The sequence below is a fragment of the Leptodactylus fuscus genome, chromosome 5 (genome assembly GCF_031893055.1).
Source record: "Leptodactylus fuscus isolate aLepFus1 chromosome 5, aLepFus1.hap2, whole genome shotgun sequence".
In the NCBI taxonomy this organism is placed as follows: Eukaryota; Metazoa; Chordata; class Amphibia; order Anura; family Leptodactylidae; genus Leptodactylus; species Leptodactylus fuscus.
This window is the reverse complement of record NC_134269.1, coordinates 138181592-138203172: the sequence shown is the minus strand read 5'-3', so window position 1 is coordinate 138203172 and position 21581 is coordinate 138181592. Positions and strand designations below refer to the sequence as shown.

Below are 21581 nucleotides of genomic sequence, written 5' to 3'. Positions count from 1 at the left end.
GGTATGGGTGAATAGTCCCCTGCACTGGTAGATGAGAAGGAGGAGGAAAAGACTATATGTCAAACAGACAGAACTGAATGTACCAAATGCTACAATGAAGGCATTTCTACTTAAAGCCCCTAATTCTGTTACTATGTTATCCAAACTGATCTATTCTTTGAAACCTAAGCAAAAGATTTAGATCCATGTGATTTTTATATACTTACATTTCATATTTTATATTCAGGGCCTCTGTACCTAACTTGCTTCTGTGAAACAATTGCTCCCAGCATGTGCTTTCCAAGCCTCTTCTATTGGATTAGTGATTTCACAGTTGCCTTAGCTTTCCCAAGTAACCTCACGGCTTTTCCAAGTAAGTCCATAGTTTTATTTTTCCTGCTGCTACAAGTTCTTAAGGAAGTCATTGATTCATACAGTAGAGCCTAAGCTACCAGAGTAACCCCTAACCTGAAAAATCCCTCCTGGAGCTCCCATTATGGCCTAAGTAAGGCTCTTTAACACATGCTAGCACTGGGCACTAGCTTAGATTTATGACCACAGCTGCAGGGGAGGTAAAGCTGAATAGAAAATGGTCCAGCTCCACTATAACTGTGGAACCGCACTGCCAGCAGGTCTTATTGCACATGTATGGGCAGGGCATGCTGGAAGTTGTAGTTCCACATGAGCAGGCAATGTAAACTTCTTGAGGAAGTTGGGACCGCACTGAAAATGTTTAACCATTTCTCCACCCATGTCCTATAGTAGAAACTTAATGAGAGCATGCTGGGAGCAGTTGTTGTACAGCAGGTAATGCTTACTGGTTATCAAGAAAGCTGAGTAGTTACTCTGGAAAGCTGGGGCTTTGCTGTGAAACCGTCACTGCCAGCAGGTCTTATTGCTGGAGTATAGGCAGAGCATGCTGGAAGTTGTGGTTTCAAAGGAACTTTGGAAAGCTGGGGCTTTACTGTGAAACCACCACTGCTAGCAGGTCTTATTGCACAAGTATGGGCAGGGCATGCTGGAAGTTGTAGTTTCACAGGAGCTTTGGAAAAGCTGGGGCTTTACTACATAAAGGAAGATTGTGGGGCAGGTAAAAAACTAAAGACAACTGACTCCAGTAGGACTTTTAATAGTACATTTCCTCAAGTCTTCTATAAACATCTTCATGAGGTGAATGGAGCAAGGACACAGACTTGGACACAGTGAAGTGACTTTTGATACGAGCTACCGTGAGGCCATTCACTGAGCTCCATGTAAGGACAGTGCTTGTCCATGAACTACATGTGACACATGCCTGGTGCTAGAGACAAGAGTGGCCCTGGCAGCACACAACAAACACGCACAGTAACACATAATACAGGAATGACCCAGGCGCCCCGAGCAAAGAGGAGGATGAAGGCAGGAGGAGGCCGGCCGGGGAGGGTGTGGCCAGCAGTGTTGATACACAAAGAAGTGCAGCACGATGCTGTGTGTGTATACACGATAGCATGACGCACGCTGCCCCACCTCGCCGCCTACTGGTGACTCCGCCTCATAGCATTCCATAATAAGTGAGAGTATCCCAGGAGATCTTCAGTCATTCAGCTGCAGCCAGAGGGAGAGGACGCTCACCAGCACTGCTGTTTTATATACAAACCTACCGGCTGTATAGTCTCATTATTTTTATTATTATATAATTTATTATATTGTTTTTTTTATTTCGGGCCAGTGTTATTTATTTACCTCCACTGGACTATTGTCATTATACGGGCATTTGTTGTACAGGACTCGGTGAGGAGAACAGAGGTAAGTGGTAGAGACGTGTGACTGTCTGTATGTCTGTCTGTGTGTGGGTGACATATCACAAGGCTGGGAATGTGACTTGTGTCTGTAGCTGTCACAGTGCGGGGGAAGATGCTGCTACATTGTATGATGTGGAAGGCAGGGCTAGGATACCACAATTCTATCTATATTCTAGATTATATATGGGTGTATATATATATATATATATATATATATATATATTAGCTAGCTGTGGTGCCGAACTATTCAATACATCTATCACATCTATATTCAAGTGGTGTGCCAATATCTGTGGGTTCAAGGCCACAAGGGATAACCATTGCCGCTATATTTATTGGCTTTTCTGCTTGTAAGATTGAATACATTTTTGCATTTTGTATGTTTTTGGGGTGACTCAAGTACCCAGAGATAGATGGATTCTCGCTGGGATCTGTTTCAATAGCATGTGCTATTGCATCAGATTCTGCCTTTGGAACAGAGGTTATGAGGAAGCGAGGCGGAGTAGGCGGGAGGCTCAAGGAGTGGCCATGTACCTTTCCTAGTCTATTCGCTGGCTGTGAAATGGTCATTTTTTTTTTCTTACTGGTAACTCAGCCCATGTAAAGAATTTTCTAGACACTGGCATATTCTTCCCGAAAACCGTGTCTGATTTTTTTTTTTTTTTTTCCAGCTTTGGGGCATTACTATCTATTAGGTAGCCATTTTATATTTGCTATCGAGTGATCTAAATAAAATAATAATTGAATACGTAGATCCATTTTATAATCCAATTCTTCTTTGAAATTCCTTTGTTTATGAGTTAACAAATGTAATTAAATTAAAGGCTGATCCTTTCCTTTGCCCTTAGCTACATTATTCAATTTGCTTATTATGTTTGCAATGTAATTTAGGTTTTGCAATACTGTAGCTCATCTTGAATTTTTGCTGGTACAATGCGGTACGGACATGTAGCTATCATTTATAACATGGCATCTTTTAGCATATCTGTACTGGGATAGTAAGAAAAAAAAATTCTAACATGGCCATTCACATGTAAGTGCTTGTATTATCACATTTATTCAACTGAAAATCCTTAAAACAATGCCTTGCACTTGGTGAAATAAAATATCTGCTCATGGCCTTGGAATGTATATGATTGACAAGTGAGGGTGGAGGGGAGGGGGGGGGGAGATGAGGCGGTGCTTGGTATTTGCAGTGTGCCGGATGAGAATAGCTAGTACTTTTCCACTCTCTCCTCTGTCTCTCCCCCCTCCTCCCCCCTTCTCCTCCAGTTCTGGCTAACCCGTGATCATGGTGTGTCACGTGGTTCAGGTTGCACACTGCAGTATTGACGTTTACCATCCTTGCAGGCAAAGAGCCAAGCGCAGCAGCAGGATCAGCAGCAGCCACACCGTCTACATCAGCGAAACTCGTGGACACGCTATTTGATTCCCTTTTATTGAAGCAAATCGCCACCATGAGCAAACAAGAGATGGGAAGATTTAATATTTCTCCGGATGAAGATAGTATGAGTTCCAACAGCAATGATGATTTTAATTATCCCGAATATCCAGCAAAGAAGCTCTCCATTAAAGGGTTAGCTCCTTTATTTGCATTTTGTCTGCGTGACTGTAATTAAATATGCATAAGGAATTGTCAGTCAGAGCACCTTTCATGGTGGTATCATCAAAATATATTATGTACAACTGTAATTTTCCTCTTGTGGTTAGAAGCCAAGCAGGGACTTAGTCATCGCCGAGGAGGAACGCCTTTGCAATTGAATGAAGGGCTTTAACATAAATATGACAATATGCTATTTTCATTGCAGCCATTACGATATGGATCCAGAAAACCAGAATTTTTTGCTTGAACCGACTATGGCAAAGAAGAAATGTGAGACTGAATACGTAAGTTAACTAGCAATTATTTTGCATGTATAATGTTACATTAATATTACAATGTTATTGGTCATTGTGAAACCTGATTAATGGATGCTGTTCTTTTAGCTCCCAGGCACCACATCATTTGGCATGTCAGTATTTAACCTTAGTAATGCCATCGTTGGAAGTGGAATTCTTGGTCTTTCATATGCCATGGCTAACACTGGGATTGCACTTTTTATGTAAGTATCTTATTGTATTATATTTGTTCGATATTTATTTTATCTATTTTTGTCGTTCTAGCAGTTGTTTCCTTAAGTCACCACTAGGGGCAGCAGTTTTTTTTTTTTTGTTTTTTTATGTTTTAAAGAACAATAATGCACATTGTTTCAATTGTGCAATGCTCACATTGTAATGCCCCTGATATGTTAGTCTCCAATTGAAGACAAAGTATCTCCTATAGTTTGCTTCCTTGTACACTTTTGTTTATTGTAAGAGACTGGTCAATCACAATCTTTCTTCCTGTTCAGTGTACATTCCAAAATATTTCCTTTTGGCTGTGGTATTAAAGCCCACATATGATATGATAGCTGATAATTACGATCTTTCATAGTTAAGTGGTAAGACATGCAAATGTGTCTGTATGTCTGACCTCCTTATAAGCTTAAGTTATGTCATAGAGAATGGTTTAAAGTGCCCTGATCCTACTGAATATTAGTCTTTTACCAATAACTTTTTTTTCTTTTAGAGGGATAAAATTCAAAAGAGAAAAAAATGCATTTAGTTTCCAATTTCTTAGTTCTGTCAGAAGTATATGTACAGTGTAGTCCGTGAAAATCTTTGCACTTTGAAGTGAAGGCTTGCCCTATATCCTAAAAGTTTTATCGTGTGATATGACAGCAATAAAATAATGTATAATATCTATAGTTCCTGCAAAAGAGTTTAGCGTGACATTGCAGAGCTTGGTTAGGTCATACAGGTGCATATTATGTTAAATACTTATCATTTGTTATTTATTTTTTAAACACAGGATCCTGTTGTCATTTGTGTCGATATTTTCTCTGTATTCCATTCACTTATTACTAAAGACGGCAAATGAAGGAGGTAATATTTTTTTTAAGATTTAGAAAACATACAAAATAGCTTGTAGGTTTATTGTATTACATCATATTAATGTGTCCTCTTTTACAGGTTCTTTATTATATGAACAATTAGGATTTAAAGCGTTTGGTATCTGTGGAAAACTTGCAGCTTCTGGATCTATCACCATGCAGAATATTGGAGGTAAGGATGGTTTTTATGCTGTGCTAAGACATCATATCGCTCTTGCGAGACATCTGTTCTTATATTGCTTTTTGTATTTTGCAGCTATGTCAAGCTACCTCTACATAGTGAAATATGAATTGCCACTTGTGATCAAACAACTAATCGGCCCAAGTGTTGATCCTACGTATGTATATTCCTTTAGTTAGTATTGTTTGATTGCGTAGAGTTTATCTTTATCCTTTTAAGACTACAGTGCTGCATTTTTTCACATATTGTTCCCATCCTGAACAATTTTCTAATAGGCTATGCCTACTAGGTGTATACTATATTTTATTCAAGTAACCAAATATAATATTGAAAGGTCTGATTCATTAGTGTATGCCAAACCCACCCATCCTATGCTACACTAGTATAGTTACTACAAGTCTGCTCTGATAGCCAAAATGGCACAATGTAATTTAAAAACTTTAGTTTGAGTTCATTATATTCAGAAAGGGATCACTCCGCCACCTTCTTCCACTCTTCTTATAGTGTCTGACGCAAATACACAGCAGGCAAACATCAATTACTGCTACAAATGACAAGCAGGGGGCATGCGCTCCACGTGATTTAGAGGACTTGTAGCAATGACTTTGGTGTCCTAACATAGGGTAACATAGTCCAGTTTAAGAAAACATATCTACTATTGCTCAAAGCACATGCCTATGCTTTTTTTAAGCTAAGAGCCTCAAGTTTTTTACGTGCTTGACTTGCCGTAAGCAAACTATAGACTCATAAATATGCTGTTGTCATATTGTGACCTTCGTAATCTCATACATGCGTCATCCAAATTAGAAAACAAATTGTACCTGGAGCAGACTCTGTAGCCATCTATTCCTGTAACAAGCCTACCTCTGTAGAACATGTTCTGAATTAACTGAAAGGCCACGCCGCCTCAGAACATTTCATACAGATTCTTGATGGTGAAAGCATGTTTGTTTGGTGACTTCATGCACTGTAAAGGCTGCCAAGTGCACTCCACAGCTATGTCTGTGGGGGGAGTACAGTGCTCTTTTGAGTAGGCTGTCTCAGAATATTTTGAACTCTTTTCCTTTTTATAGCTTTAACCCTGTGTTATCTCAGTTTAAGAAATGCATTGACTCACTGTGAAAATATCATTCAATTGCTATATGTATTTGTGTTTCTAAGTAAGAATTTTTTTTCTGTTTTCTAGTGCATGGTACCTAAACGGGGATTATCTTGTTGTGCTAGTCTCGGTGTTCCTTATTCTTCCTTTGTCACTACTAAGAAACTTGGGTAAGTTTTTGTTTTGTCATTGTGCTACCTTTAGTTCTGTACTACAACAAATTCAACATTTTAAGGATGGGGCCGTATAGATTACCAGTCACACTCCTGTGACCACAGTCCATTCACTTAATTCCTTTGTTTTCACTGTAGTAGAGCTCTAGTTAACATTTGTAACTATTCTGTGGTATGACACGCAAACATTATTGGAGTTTCACATTATTGGGAGCTGTGACCTTTCCATGAGCCATTGGGACCCACCACTTAATTCAGAGGCAATGTTTGTCTATAAATGAGAACAATCCATTTCTGGTCAATGTGTTAGCACCTATATTTATTCTTAATCCTACTTTGTATCTATTACAGGATATCTGGGCTACACAAGTGGCTTCTCGCTGATGTGCATGGTGTTTTTCCTGATTGTTGTAAGTTGTTACTTACTTACTCTTACTATTGTTCATGTGTTGATCTTCTAAGTGTCACACTGGAAACTAGAATCATATCACTGGTTATGTTATTTGTTTTAGGTGATCTACAAGAAGTTTCAGATCACATGTGGTTCCTGGATTGAAAATGATGTCATGAATATGACTTTAAACAGTACAATATCCCATTTGACCACACAAGACCACATGCATGGTGCAGAAATCAATCAAACACATGATGAGGATATGTGCAAGCCAAAATACTTTGTATTCAACTCACAGGTAACTACACGTTCAGCACTAAGACAGATATTGTTTGTTATGTGACATAATGTTTAAGAATGACAAATGTTACAAGCAATATAAAGATTTATTTCTATATTCTTTTATCTCCAGACAGTGTATGCTGTGCCCATCCTGACTTTTTCCTTTGTCTGTCATCCAGCTGTCCTTCCCATCTACCAGGAACTTAAAGGGTATGTACTATTCTATTTTAAGCCAGGAAAATAACCCTGTCTGCTGCCAATGAATGTGTGCTAAACACTATTCTCCTTTTTCCACAGACGCAGTCGTAAAAGGATGATGAATGTTTCCAATGTGTCATTCTTTGCCATGTTTCTTATGTACCTGTTGGCAGCTCTCTTTGGATACTTGACTTTCTATGGTAATTACTTTACTAGAATACATGTTTACATAATAATTTTGTATATTATCTTATACTTTTTTTGACTTCTCTATACACATCAAAACTATAATAGCTTAACATGCCATATTATATTCTACCTTTAACTTCCATATTTATATTTAAATATGGAGGGATTTAAATGCATAAAACAAACCGTAAGCCTACAGTGTGACAAACTGGTAAGGAGGACAATGCCATTTACCCATAAATGCTTACAGTCCATGAATGAGAGGAAAGGGAAGAGTAGGTGAAGATAATAAATTAAATGAACTGGATCATAGAATGCCATTTTTATCAAACTGTTCAATAATTCCACATGCCCTTTCTTTACACTTCAGTTTATTGTAACAGATTGTGCGATTTAAAAGTGTATTTATATGTAATTTCACATTTTGATATGGCTGTATTTGTTTTCTGCAGGAAATGTTGAACCAGAGCTGCTCCACACATACTCAAAAGTTGCAGGAGGAATCATTTTCGTGGTTGTGCGTCTGGCTGTTCTTATGGCTGTTACTTTAACAGTTCCTATTGTTATTTTCCCAGTAAGTTTAAAGAATAATATTCTTACTTTTTATAACTATCGTTTCTAAGTTTAAAGTCTTCATTATTCTCTTACCATCGGGTAAACTGCTGGCCCCTTTGTTTTTGCAAGGCAAGCTGGCTATACTGTTATGTAACCTCGGCAGCCAATTACTTTTAGCTATAATGTTTATGTGCTGAATAACAATTCTGCTGTGATCACAGACTTGTTCTCAGTATAGATGTCACATAAATACATATAATTTGACTGGCTGATATGGGCACGTTTATAAGGTGTTCAAGAGCATGGTAATGAATGTGTGATTTTTAAATGACTATGCATTCATTACTGTTACATCCATACATGCCAACAAAAATATGAATCTTTTACTGTACAATTATGAACTGATGTGTTTGTTTTTTTTAATGTGATTCTTGTTTCTCCTTAGATCCGCAGCTCTATCACACAGCTGTTGTTTTCAGGAAAGGACTTTGCATGGTGGCGCCACATTCTTATCACACTTCTCCTTCTGGCGTTTACCAATGCTCTTGTCATCTTTGTTCCTACTATAAGAGACATCTTTGGATTCATTGGTATGTCAATATTTGGAACTTTTTTTTTTCTTTGCTGGCGTACAGCTGCAATTTAACATCCATAATATGACCTTTGGTTATTGTAGGGTTAAAGGGCAGATATATCACTGCGTTATAAAACTGGTCTTATTTGGCTCCCTGATATTTAGTCTCATTATATAAAACACAATTTTGTCGTGACCCATCAGTGGTAACATATTATTATGGTTTGTTAAACAGGTGCCTCCGCTGCAGCCATGTTGATTTTCATCCTACCATCTGCTTTTTACATCAAGTTAGTGAAGAAGGAACCTATGAATTCTGTCCAAAAAATTGGGGTAAGCGTTTTCTCCTTCATAAGATATACAGCTAATACATAACCAAACAGGCAGACATTTTCTCATCATGAAAAATATATAGAATATTTCTGAAGCGTATATGTGGGGTACGTAATATGCATCGTATGAACTCAAGAAGAGCACTATTTCTTATCATGGAGTTCTTGTCTGTCTACATAGCATTCTTCCATTTTATTGCTGCAACCATTTACTTCAGGAATAAGTTGCATAAATGTAATTCATTTATACTTTTATATGTTGGAGAAAAGTCTACCAAACCCTTTGCTCTTGGTGGGACTGGCCAACTATACGTACAGAAGCATCTTGACGCTCTTGTGACATATGACTTTAGGGAAAAGATTGGACTTGCTGAATTGTCCAAATCTTTTTGTTCGTTGAGATAAGCTGCTACCTGAGGTGTTTGGCAGAAGCTTACTCTTTCCTCCCTACTGAGAACACATGCATGTGTATGGTCATCATTGTTTGGGAGGAATAGCTGTTTACCAAATGAGCATTTGGCTGACAAGTTGTATGATACCATAGCTCTTCAATGTACAGTAAAGCATGCTAGTGGCCAGTTCCCTGTACTAAGACTGATCTTGTAACATAGGTTTATTGTCTAAAAGTCACTTTGTCACTTATGTAATTTAATAACTTTTTTTTTTTTTCATTTTTATAGGCGGTTCTGTTTCTTATAAGTGGATTTGTGGTGATGATTGGCAGCATGAGCCTCATTATCATTGACTGGGTACAGAGTAAATCTTCTGACGGGCACCACTAAGTGATTTGGTGAGGAACCTAGCACTTTGCCTAAAGTGGAACTGTTCACTCCCAAACTTTCTACTGAGAATGAAAACCTTTTCCTTGCAGTTTCACTTCCTTCAAGATACCAATATTTGTAGAACTACAGAACTTTTAAGAAATTAGTTCTACACCTCAAACGGACAATACCATCCTTAAACCTAATGGTCAAACAGGAGGAAGTCATTTTATTCCATTCTGGAGAATGGTCAGATTATCTAGACTTTACTGAAGCCACATGGATGGCTGTTGTCAATTACTGTTACTTGTACTTGTTTGTTAATACTTGAATGTGCCTACAGGAACCATTTGATGTGAGTAAATGTTACACTGCTGTAGTGTTAACATGGCTAATGGACACAATCCCCTTACTATGTACCAAAAATGCTCAGCAAAGTCAAGCACTTCTAAGGGGAAGGATGCAAAAAAGAAAAAACTGTGCTTACTTTATGAAATCCTTGTTGGTTTCCTTCAGTATCTTTCAACATAATCAGTATTTTACAAAATTATTTATTTTGTTACATGGCACACAGTGATAATACAGAAAGCCTGACTGAAAGATACTGCTTGTGATTTGTACTAGGCAGTCACTATCAAACATATGTGGAAAGTGCAGGTTATTGGCAGTTCATTATTAACTTTTGTGAGCAAGTATAAAATACTACATTTAGCACTGACATAAAAGCCTTGTATAAGTTCCTTTTACCTAGGCAAAATGGGAAGTCCATTCATTGAAATCATAATCCACCTACTAAGCTTAGTCAAGCCTGTATTATATTATTGCGGGTATAGTCCTAGCATGGTACAAAAGTGAGATATTTAATGGCTAACTTATTAAAGCCTGTGGCTGTTTACATCATATATTATTTCAAGTATTTAAATCTTTATTTATGAAATACTGAATTACTTGAGGAAGCTTTTTCTCAGATTTTAATTACAAACCACAAAGCCTAACTTGATTCACTTATACAATGTTTACCATGTGCATTTTACAAAATCTATGTTACAGTTCTGTGGGTTATACTGATTTCCACTGCCGGGTACCGAAAAAGCTATAGGTGTCTTAGCATCCTCTTTTGGCAGGCGGCAATTATGTTAAAGCCTAAGTCAAGGGTTTTATGTGAGGGATAAGGTAGTATAACTATTAAGTGTTCTGTGATATGTTAATTATGGAAACAACTATTTCAGGGTTAGAAAATTTGGTTCATGTCTGGTTATTACTACTAAGCAAATGAAAATGCTAAATCTTAGGTCCATCTAGAAAAAGCTCCTTCTGCAGTACACCTGCAAGGAGAATATCTGGGCTATAGTAATGACATTTACATGGCATTGTTTATGTATGCCATGACAGCCCACCAACAGGTTACATGGCAAACGTTGACAGCAACATTGGTTTTACTGTCTCCTGCGGACAGAGCTTTATATCTGTGATGTAAACAGAGGGTGGCCTTTCCGCTGTTACTTCTGCAACACTGGCAAGCCACTAATGTTCTCAGAGGGAATGCTGTAAAGTCTGTCATGTACCTTATCCCAAAAGTTGTAGCGTTTTGATACAGTCGTTTAACAAGGTCACTGATATGGTATACAGGTCAATTTGTTTTAAACACATACCTCTTCTAACACACATTAAATTGTTTACCCTTATTCTTAGCACTAGAAACACAAGATATATGTACACTACATCGTTCATTACTATTGCTAACAAAAATACAGGTATATGACCTCTGCTTTGTGTATATGTAATAGTCCAGACAGCCCCCCCACCCCACCCCACCCCACCCCCATTTCACATGCATTTCACATTTGTTTTCACCTCATTGTCTTCCATAGATGAATATGAACTCATATGTCCTATTTATACAACATTGACTCATCAAAAGGCAACCTATTTTTCAATATTTATGATGTTTGTATAGTAGAAGAAAAATGTACATATATAAATAATCTGTAAAATATCTCTGTAGATACAAACCCTTTTTATTTGTCACGTATGTTTTTATTATATTCATTGTCTCTACAAGACCTACTCAGAGTATTCAAGGGAAATCTAACCCTTAAAACAAATGGCAAGATCTAATAAAACGATTGGCTCAATTTTTATTTTGCTCTTTTTAAGTGAGCTGTTTAATTTTCATAAGATATCTGCAATCCTTGTCTTCCAAAATATTTCATGAATTATTAGGAAATGCCACCTTTCATGGTCACATAAGAAATAATGTGAAATTCTATCTTATCATGCAGGGATTGTAAGTTTGCTTTATATAAAAAAATTTTTAATAAATTAGTAAACGCTAAGTAAGGCTTGGTCATCCACATTATATTGATGTTGGTCAAGCCTACTGAATTCAGTGGTGTGGCTGACCATCAGATGTTTATGGAGGACTTCTAATCCTCCCATAATAGCAGTTTGATTTCAACACGCTTGATCCTTTATGTTGACCACATTCAGTACACATGCATACTCTGGCAAGCTGAGCATGCACGTGTATAAGACAGTTGTGAAAAATAGGATGGCCAAAAGATTTAACAGTAATATAATGTGCATGACTAGACTTAAATCTTAGCTTCATTAAAAGTATCAAACTATTGCCCTTTTTGGAATTGTCAGTCTTATATACTCTTCCAAGTATTCATTTCTGCCAGATATCTGTTGAAAATCACACTCCCCTCATATATGCAGTAATGCTACACTAATAGGTATAATGACACTTTGTGTAACATCAACCTTTTATGCAGTTCCCAACTGAACATGTCTCTGTCTTAGACACTGAACAGGTGATTAATGGAACAGACAAAAACCTTTCACCTTCTACATGTTACTGTATATAGAATATTGTAACTGGAGAATAAAGTAGCTGCTTATTAAAATATGGGTAGTGTATTGTATGATAAATACTACTTCATGTTTATGTCCATGTTTTCATTATGCCCTTAGGCTTGCATAACAATGCTGCATTCGCAAATGGATTGTTCTAGTAAGGGTTATGACAACACTGTAGTTGCCTATTTGCTCTATAGTTGTCAGCAAGTCAAGTGGTGATTTGAGAAAAAAATTGATACTTAAGGGTCCATTGTATATAAACTAGTGATCTCACTTGCATTTTTTTTTTAATTTCTGGAAGTTAGAGAGTCTGCTTTTTGTTTATCTTGTTGTGCTGTTTAGCATAGGGATTCATGCAATACACGTTTTAGCATATTCTGTACAAATGTAAAATATGACTATTGTTAAAGCCAGCAGCTCAGTTAGAGTTATTGGTGAAGTCTGAGTTTCAATGAAACAATGTATGCTTTTAATTGACCTTAATAAATCAATAATATGAATTGCCTGGTCTGTGCTGCATTATTTGTTATAAAAAAAAAGGGGCTATAATACATTCATATAACAGTAAATTAATTATGAGTTTAGACTTATTACATTGTGACTTTTTATTATAATGTTTTGTCTACAGTATTAAACCAACATGTGGTGCAATGTTGGCCAAACCCAACAAGTCTGGTGGGAAAGGACAACCTTCTAATGTTGACAGCTGATGTTAGAGCAAGAATGATTGAGCAATTGGACTTTAATGGTCTAATACTCTCCCCACTTCAAGGGAGTGGCTTATTCAGCTGTCCCCATTGAGAACACATTGATGCTTAGCCAACTGTACATATGTATGGGACAGTCAGGAACAATAACCATAGGCTGAACAAACATGACATTTATCGGAAGTATATGGCCAGCTTTAAAGGGCATATAACACTTTCCCTAAGCATATTTAACTATCACTGCCATGTTACAGAGCTCTTTACAGTGATAAACGGCATACTTTTGTTATGTATGCAACATTTGCAGAAAGTTTTATGCAAATAAGTCACTTGGTTCACTGCAGGGGGACCTTCAGCACTGCTTTTGCCGCTACCATCTCCTGTGCTGTGACAGTTAATCCTCCCGATACTATGACCTCACCCATTCTAGTAGAGCGGCAAGAGTAGCACTCACAAAGATGAAGGCTCACTCCCCGTGCACAAATGTCTCCTTTACATAAGACTTCAGGGTTTTTGTTTTTTCTGCAAATCTATAAAAGTGACCTGCATATAAGAGTTATGTATCACTGTAATGTGCAGTAGTGAAAGTTAAATATGTTTGGCGGATGTGGTAGACTCTTTAAGGTTTTACAGGAACCTCACTGATTACTGAAAGGAAGATACATAAGCCCTCGCATAATATTCTAGCCCTTTTGGATATAATCTGCTTCTATCACAAGGAATAGGTTTACAATATGTGTTCTATGAGTCTGTGCACTGATTTACTTGCATTTCCAAGGAAAGCCAAGCAAAGTTACCATAACTGAAGGTGTGTACACTTCTGCCCCTTGCTTACAGGATCCACTAACTAAAACCTCTGATAGGTCACTATAACAAGTCAGAAGTTTTTTCAAACGATAGTTCATCTTAAGATATTATTTCTACATATTAATTATACATCATAAAGGGGGGGCTCTTGCTGACTAAACTAGTTGTTAAAGGGATTCTACCATTTAAAACCTTTTTTTTGGGGGGGGATAAAACTTTGGAATAGCCTTTAGGAAGGCTATTCGTCTCTTACCTTTAGATGTAGTCTCTGCTGCGTCATTCCTTAGAAATGCCGATTTTTACCAGTATGCAAATGAGTTCTCCTGCAGCGATGGGGGCGGGCCCCAGCACTCAAACAGCTATGGGGGCGTGCCCACCGCTGCCAGAGAAGTGTCTCCAAGCGCCTCCTCCTTCTTCGTCTGCCATGTCATCTCATAACTTCCGGCGCAGGCTCGTAACTTCTAGCAGAGCAGGCGCACAGGCCACAAGAAAATGGCTGCTAACAATACTGTGCAAGCGCCCATTTTCCTGTGACCTGTGCGCCTGCGCCGTCTACTCTGCCCAAGGCCTGAGGCCTAGAAGTTACGAGCCTGCGTCGGAAGAAGACATTGAAGATGACGCTGCAGATGAAGAAGGAGGTGGCGCTTGGAGACACTTCTCTGGCAGCGGTGGGGATGCCCCCATCGCTGCGAGAGAACTAATTTGCATGTTTCTAAGGAACGGCGCAGCGGAGACCACGTCTAAAGGTAAAAAACGAATAGCCTTTCTAAAGGCTATTCCGACGTCTTATCCACAAAAAAAGGTTTTAATGGTAGAATCCCTTTAAGGGATCCTATGTGTAAATGGCAAAAGGGTGGGTGGACACACATCTCATGAATACAATGGATTTACAACTATGTGATCTCTTTCATCCTTTTGATAAATAGTAGAGGGCAGCATGTTACCATGAGCAATTTACTTTACAGTGCGTCTATCAGCTTGTAGGGGCCGGTGGTAGGATAAGGATAGTGTTCTGTACATGCCCAGGAAAAAATGACTTTTAATTAATATGCAAATTAAGTGTCAAATGCACCGGAAGCAGGTCCCTGATGTATGGGCAACAAATGTGCCCCAATGCTGCTCATCCCCTCTCAGCCCTGGCCACTGTCTGATTGATGTGCATCCCTAATTGGAATGTGATCCTCCTACAGTTTGCTGATTCACCGATGGCTTCACCAAAATCTCACTGACTGCTTCCCTGCCAATACATCAGAGGTACCATCTGTTTTTTCTGGAGACGTTATTCCCACTACTGCGCATGTGACAGCCATGGATTCTATTGCCACACCTAGTGCTTTTGCACAGTGTCGAACTGGGATGTCTTGGACCTGCCAGTGAAATTAATTCTAGGGACCCACAGCCAGGACTCCTGCAGATCAGCTGTACCAAGACAGTGTGGCTATAGGTAATAACTTGTTTGGAGTTATACTGCTCATCCACCATACAATGTGCACCATTGCTGTACCTAACCTACACAATGAATGGCAAGTGAGCAGCATAGCTCCTGGAATTGTTAACATTACCTCTAGCCACACTGTTGAGGAAAAGTTGATCTTCAGAGGTCCCTCCTGTCAGACTGCTGCAGATCTAATATTGATGTCCTATCCTAATGACAGGATATTACATCAATATTACAAAAGTGTATAAACCCTTTAAAGTGTTGCCCAGGAACTGGAGCAGCTAATGTGTAAAAAAAGAAACATAACAAACAAACTTACTCACCTGTCCCCGGTGCTCCTTTGTCTACCGCCAGCGTCTATTCAGTCGTGTGCTGGAGCCTTCATGCCGGGTGTTCTGCATCTCATGTGACCACTGAGACCATTTAGGTAGAGAAGGTACAGGATTTCCTGAAATGAGGTGCTGCCACGAGACCTAAGAGACAGTTGTGGGGGACAAAGAGGTAGTAAGGACAGGTGATTATGCTTTTTTATTTTTATTTTACAACTTCTTGCCCACCACATGGCTTGCTCACTTTTTGTGTCATTTTGCATCTCCCTGGTTGTCACAGCAGTTACACCAGTTTATGGACATGGCCGTTATATTGTGTGGAGGCAGTGATGGGACTGATATCCTGTGAGGACATTAAAGTGTTTGGGGCATTAGGTAGGGATATTAAAGGAGTTGTCTAGGCTTAATTTTTTTATGGCCTATCCTCAGGATAGGCTATAAGTACCTAATGGGTAGGAGTCTGACACCTGGCCCCATCAGCCACTTCCGGTGTCCATTCTGTATACAACATGTGGATGGAAGCAGAAACCTCCGTTTGCCATATAGCAACTCATTGCCTTCACTGTAGCTCCAACTAACTTCAATAAGTGCTGAGATCCTGTAAAGGTACTGCTATATAGTGTATGAAGCTTTCGTCATCTGGCCCCATTTTGTGTACAAGACGTGTGTCAGAAGCCGGTAGTTCTCGGTGCATTCACTTACCCCCCTCCCTGCTCCTGCTTTTGGCCTCCTCTTCCATCTTCTTCCTTCAATGGACACTATGCTCTGCAAAAGACAAGGGCCCCACCAGGGAGTTCAATGGCACCCTAGTGGACCAGTCCCAGCCTGCTTTTGCATATGTTTTCTGTTTAAGAACTGAGATTATTAAAGCATCAGAAAAAGTTCTGCTGGAGATTAGAGTACCCTCATTAACATGATAATAATCTGCATTTAACAAACAGTGGTGTTGCATGACCCATGTAGGCCTTATAATGTTGGGGAATAAATTATTATTATGCAAATTCAATGACAGATTATATTACCATCAAGAATAAGAGAGCTCAGTTTAGACTTAAAAAACTTAATCCCAGTATTCTGCTCCAACCCAGGCACTTTAACAGGGAGCTGGGAAGCCCAATTTCAGGAGTCACTCTGCACACCTTTCTTCTTCACTAACAAAACGCTAGCTCTGCATTTGAATGATTTCATTTTGTCACAGGAAACATGTAGAGTATTCATTACTGATAATTTAATCCATTTCAGGGATTACATAAAACAAACAGTTATGAAAACCTAAAACCATTAGAAAAGCTGATAAAGAGAAGCCAGGAACTGAGCAATAGGTCAAGGGAACCAGTTGCAGAACACTCTCAGTTGGTCAATCTGGGGATGAACTGTCAGTTCTTGCCTCCAAGCAATAAATTTGGAAATGAACAAATATCCCCTCTGATCAGATGAAGTCAGAGAGAAAGGTCAGGCAAAATCTCTTCATTTATGCCAGGATCCACATAGAAGTAAAGTGGTCGGTACCCAGAGAAATTGTAGTGCTCGTGCCCAGGGCTAGCAGCCCCATTCAATTGAATAGAAGTGGAAAAGTGCTGTCGCGTTTCGACTGTGTCACCAGTCTTTCTCCAAGAAGAATGTTTGTTTGAAAAAGGTGATACCGCCGAAACATATCTCAGCACTTTTCCTATGAATAAATCACAGGTCATTTAGCAACAACTAAAGCTAGGTTCACACATCAATTACAATTACTGTAATGAAACGCGTTATTCAGAAAATCAGTGAATAGTGTAACAGCTTTAGGCCTTTTTAATATCATAAGAAACATATGAGACCTACTATGCTAGGCACCATTTGCTCTGTTTGGGTTGTCTGCATTCACGTCTTCTTTCTCCCAGCTGTCCGGTATTGTCACCTCTGCTGTCCTTCTTATCTGTGTTTACAAATGGCCTGCTTGTGGCCGCTACAGTCAATTGCTGGCCATCACTGAGCCATCATGTGGCCACAGCACTGACAGTCTTGGTCATTTGTAAACAAAGATCAGCAAGACAGTAGCATCATTGGTGCTGGATCCCCAGAAGAAAGAAGAGGGGAGTAGTGATTTATTTTATTTTTATTTTTTTTTTTGCTTTATATAATTTGCAGGTCTTTTGCAATTTTGTACATACAGTCCTATGAAAAAGTTTGGGCACCCCTATTAATCTTAATCTAACAGAAAATGCGCAATATGCATTAAACCAAAATTTGACCGGTGCATAAGTATGGGCACCTCAACAGAAAAGTGACATTAATATTTAGTACATCCTCCTTTTGCAAAGATAACAGCCTCTAGTCGCTTCCTGTAGCTGTTAATCAGTTCCTAGATCCTGGATGAAGGTATTTTAGACCATTTCTTTCTACAAAACAATTCAAGTTCAGTTAAGTTAGATGGTCACCGAGCATGGACAGCCCGCTCTCAAATGATCTGAAAACAAAGATTGTTCAACATAGTTGTTCAGGGGAAGGATACAAAACGTTGTCTCAGAGATTTAACCTGTCAGTTTCCACTGTGAGGAACATAGTAAGGAAATGGAAGACCACAGGGACAGTTCTTGTTAAGCCCAGAAGTGGCAGGCCAAGAAAAATATCAGAAAGGCAGAGAAGAAGAATGGTGAGAACAGTCAAGGACAATCCATAGACCACCTCCAAAGAGCTGCAGCATCATCTTGCTGCAGATTGTGTCACTGTGCATCGGTCAACAATACAGCGCACTTTGCACAAGGAGAAGCTGTATGGGAGAGTGATGAGAAAGAAGCCGTTTCTGCACGTACGCCACAAATAGAGTTGCCTGAGGTATGCAAAAGCACATTTGGACAAGCCAACTTCATTTTGGAAACAAAGATTGAGTTGTTTAGTCATACTAAAAGGCGTTATGCATGGCGTCCAAAAAGAAACAGCATTCCAAGAAAAACACATGCTACCCACTGTAAAATTTGGTGGAGGTTCCATCATGCTTTGGGGCTGTGTGGCCAATGCCGGCACCGGGAATCTTGTTAAAGTTGAGGGTCGCATGGATTCCACTCAGTATCAGCAGATTCTTGAGAATAATGTTCAAGAATCAGTGACGAAGTTGAAGTTACGCCGGGGATGGATATTTCAGCAAGACAATGATCCAAAACATTGCTCCAAATCGACTCAGGCATTCATGCAGAGGAACAATTACAATGTTCTGGAATGGCCATCCCAGTCCCCAGACCCGAATATCATTGAACATCTGTGGGATGATTTGAAGCGGGCTGTCCATGCTCGGCGACCATCAAACTTAACTGAACTTGAATTGTTTGTCCAAAATACCTTCATCCAGGATCTAGGAACTGATTAAAAGCTACAGGAAGCGACTAGAGGCTGTTATCTTTGCAAAAGGAGGATCTACTAAATATTAATGTCACTTTTCTGTTGAGGTGCCCATACTTTTGCACCGGTCAAATTTTGGTTTAATGCATATTGCACATTTTCTGTTAGTACAATAAACCTCATTTCAATCCTGAAATATTACTGTGTCCATCAGTTATTAGATATATCAAACTGAAATGGCTGTTGCAAATACCAAAATATTTAGAACTAAAAATGATTAAGATTAATAGGGGTGCCCAAACTTTTTCATAGGACTGTAGATAACTCCTTTAAAAAGTTTTACTTGCTGTTTTGTTCCCAAAGGGGAAATGATCCGACTACATGGTCTAATGCCATCATGCTTAGTGACTACTGGTAGCAAATCATCTTGGTGGTAAGTCTTCTAAACAAGCCTTGGCACATAATACAGACAGACAAATGAACTTACCACAGACAGAAGCTACTCCTGACACTAACTTGAACAGATAATGAATATTTTACAAGCTTGCTTCAAGTTTCTAAAGCAGGCGGTGATAACAAAAGCTCAGATGTATGGTTTAAATTACACAACAACAGAATTCATTGTATAAATAGCAATTTACAGCAAATGTGCTTGTGTGGCATATGTAGATCTTTACTGTAAGCCTAGTTATATTTCAATCTATTGTGCAATAAGAATAAATGTGAACTATGAACACTGAATGAAAGGGAAAATATTTGTCCCCTATTTAATAGATGTTATTGTTCATTTGAAACCATATTACAAACTCGGTTCACATCTGCATTTGGGGATTCTATTCCCCTCTACGCATGAAAAATGTGGAGAGAAAAGCACTGCAAACAGTGCTTTTCTCTCTGCAGTTTTCGTGTGTAAACTGCACAGACTCCCATTCAGAAACCTGAATGCAGATGTGAACCTAGCCTTATGGTTCTTCTGTTGCCCTTGCTTACATTTCATTTTCTTTATTTTGTGCTCAAGTAAACTAAGGAAATCTTTGAAGTTTAAAGTCCATGCTCAGATGGTCCCAAATTGAGATTTCAAGAAACAGAAAATAATAGATAGATCGATTAAAAGATAGATAGATAGATAGATAGATAGATAGATAGATAGATAGATAGATAGACAGACAGAGTGGAATTCAATGTCTGCAAAGCTTCCACAGACTGTGTTTTAATTTCTATATATAGATGTCATTAAGGGTCCATTCACACAGAGTAACGTGCCGCGTGATGTGGGACGTATACGGCGTGTGATACTTTGCGCGCCGTAAAAGCTCCCATTGATTTCAATGGGAGCCTGGATCATATACGCCGCGTTATTCTGCGGCCATGATTTTGCTGGCCTTGTGCCTTGCAGCGTCCGGAGACCTTCTCCTCCTGCTGCGCAGTACGGGTTTTTGGCGCCGGTAGGCCCGACCCGGAAGTAACCACGGCACACATAGTCTCAGTGTCCGGAAAGTCCTTAATGATAGAGAGGTTCCCCCCTCCGGGGGAAACACAAAGGTTCCCCCGCCTGGCGCAGCAGGAGGAGAAGGTCTCCGGAGGCCGCAGGGCACAAGGCTGGAGGGGAGAAGGCCCCCACCCCCCAGGTAAGTGACAGGAGGAGTAGAGGCTCGGTTACAAAAATCTCAAGAGGGGAGAGGCAGAGACCTCACCCCCTCCACCTGTCCTGGTCACAGGACAGAAAAAAACACGGGGAGGGGGAGGTATCTCTGGCCTCTTATAGCCGGGGGGGGGGGGGGGGGGGGAATCTGTTAGCCTATTAAACTTTCCACCTGTCCTAACAGTGCACACGGACAGGAATACCCAATCTTCTGCTGCTGTTGGGCATAGGGGGAAATAATTGTTGCTCAGTTGCAGTACTGGACTAAACCTGTGGACAGCTTTTTGTTATTTTTTATAAGAATGCAGTCATATTTTTAGTAATAATGTGCAACACTTTTAACTAAATTTTTTTTAATCAGAAGAGGTCTGCGTTTTGTAAACTATTTAAAAACTAACATTATTTTAGAAAAAAATAAAAATAAAATGTCTGTTTACACAGGGAAAAGCAATAGACTTTTATGCATGCATGGTATAACACTATTTAGGATTTCACAAGGGATGACTTACATTTATATCGTTCATATTTCCTTTTTTGCTGGTTTACCTGTGGTAATTATTGTTACAAATATTTGTAGTTTTTTCAGTTCTGAACAATAAGCTTCAATGCTAAAACAGCCTACTGAACAGAAGCCAATGCAGTTATTTGCAACCAGTGACTACGTATGCCTGCTTTAGCAAATATTTGACCTTTCCATGCTACAGGTACAATACCTGGTTCTGCACAAAGCTCTGACGTGTGTGGAGTGTAAGAAGTCCACGCCCTGTATTTAGATTACATTTTCCATGGAAATAGGAAGTCAGTACAGCTTCTCAATGAAGAACATAAGCACCAAACATCACGAATTCTACAGACTGTAGCATTATGAATACACACAAAAAAGTGTTTGTAGCATTGATATATATTAACAAAGATTACAGTACATTTATGTAGATGTGATAGTTATTAATTAACTCCATAACTCTAGAGATGTATTCGATCGAGTAGGTATTTGATTGAATACTACGGTAT

General features: G+C 39.1%; 2 protein-coding genes across 2 annotated transcripts in view; both read left to right on the top strand.

Annotated features, from left to right (window-relative positions):
* Window positions 1–21581, top strand: part of SLC38A1 (solute carrier family 38 member 1) — a 203401-nt gene that overhangs the window by 101990 nt on the left and 79830 nt on the right. The window lies entirely within an intron of this gene.
* Window positions 1547–12832, top strand: SLC38A2 (solute carrier family 38 member 2). Its single transcript, XM_075274360.1, has 16 exons — window positions 1547–1764; window positions 3111–3336; window positions 3569–3647; window positions 3747–3862; window positions 4651–4724; window positions 4812–4904; window positions 4989–5070; window positions 6100–6182; window positions 6537–6595; window positions 6698–6877; window positions 6992–7071; window positions 7159–7259; window positions 7701–7822; window positions 8249–8393; window positions 8613–8710; window positions 9390–12832. Exons 2-16 carry the CDS (start codon window positions 3218–3220, stop codon window positions 9489–9491), a joined length of 1533 nt encoding a protein of 510 aa, XP_075130461.1. The 5' UTR covers window positions 1547–1764; window positions 3111–3217; the 3' UTR covers window positions 9492–12832.

Coding starts and splice junctions, on each gene's coding strand:
- SLC38A2 (XM_075274360.1), top strand. CDS start 3,218: ATGAGCAAACAAGAGATGGGAAGATTTAATATTTCTCCGGATGAAGAT. Junction 4,725..4,811: donor AAAGACGGCAAATGAAGGAG/GTAATATTTTTT, acceptor CCTCTTTTACAG/GTTCTTTATTATATGAACAA. Junction 8,711..9,389: donor ATTCTGTCCAAAAAATTGGG/GTAAGCGTTTTC, acceptor TCATTTTTATAG/GCGGTTCTGTTTCTTATAAG.